The sequence below is a fragment of the Chaetura pelagica genome, unplaced genomic scaffold (assembly GCF_000747805.2).
Source record: "Chaetura pelagica isolate M959 unplaced genomic scaffold, ChaPel_1.0 scaffold661, whole genome shotgun sequence".
Classification (NCBI taxonomy): Eukaryota; Metazoa; Chordata; class Aves; order Apodiformes; family Apodidae; genus Chaetura; species Chaetura pelagica.
Window position 1 is genome coordinate 1 of NW_009952060.1, and position 934 is coordinate 934.

Below are 934 nucleotides of genomic sequence, written 5' to 3' on the forward strand. Positions count from 1 at the left end.
AACTAAAAACTCCAGGATCTGGGAAGGGTTGAACACCCAGTGGTATCCTCAGGTGGTGACAACCACCCCGTGGCCACCTCAACCCCCTCCAGGTGGATCCATCTGGTTCTTCCCCCCCATTTGATCAACCCCTCAATCCCAATGGGTCATGAAGGGCCACACTTGGAATTCCAAGGAGCTCCAACCAACACCTTTCCCTCCTGGATACCGACCTCCGCCCCGTTCCCTATTCCCACCTCCCCCTTTCCCTCACCGAGCTGAGCTTGGAACGCTGCGAAATTCCCACCTCCTGGTTCGGCGGGAAAGCGGCGCCGCGCTTGGAGCGGCTCGTGCTGCTCAACGTTCCCGCCTTCTCTGATCGGCACCTTCTCAACGTGGCCACCTGGAGTCACCTCAGATCTCTGTCCCTTCAAGGGACTTACCGTGTCACGGATTCTGGGATCCAAAGAGCAGCTCCACACTTGGAAAAGTTGGAATTCCTGGTGCTTCGGGATTGCGGCGTCGGCGACTCCGCCGTGGAATCCGTCTCCCGGTTCGTGAAGTGCCTGAAATTCCTGGAGATCGGCCAAGCTCATTCCCTCACCAACCAGGGCCTGGCTCATTTAACCATCCTGCAACACCTGGAGACCTTGATCCTGGATCTGGATGACAAAATTCCTCCTGGAGACGTCGTCACCTTGTGCCAAGCGCTGCCTCGGCTGAGGAACCTCCAGTTGAGTCCAACTCACCTTGGAGGTGACGCAATAAAGACAATTCGGGCGATTTTACCTCACTGTAAAGTCTCACCTGCCCCTTGAGGTGCAGCCTGAAGGTCTTGCCACTCATTTTGGTGCCTCAGTTGCTCCTTTTTTTAGGGAAAATCAGTTTTCCTGGATGGATGTTTGGGACAAAGTGGGTTTTTCTTTTGGGTTGGGGTCTAGAAGGTTTGGTGGGG

At 55.4% G+C, this 934-nt stretch overlaps 1 protein-coding gene across 1 annotated transcript; it reads left to right on the forward strand.

The window, feature by feature from the left end:
* Positions 1-257: 257 nt before the first annotated feature.
* Positions 258-797, forward strand: FBXL12 (F-box and leucine-rich repeat protein 12; the record flags this gene model as incomplete). The annotated part of the gene is made up of 1 exon (XM_010004420.1): positions 258-797. A coding segment is annotated over one exon (540 nt), but the record flags the coding sequence as incomplete, so codon positions are not given.
* Between the last annotated feature and the right edge of the window lie 137 nt (positions 798-934).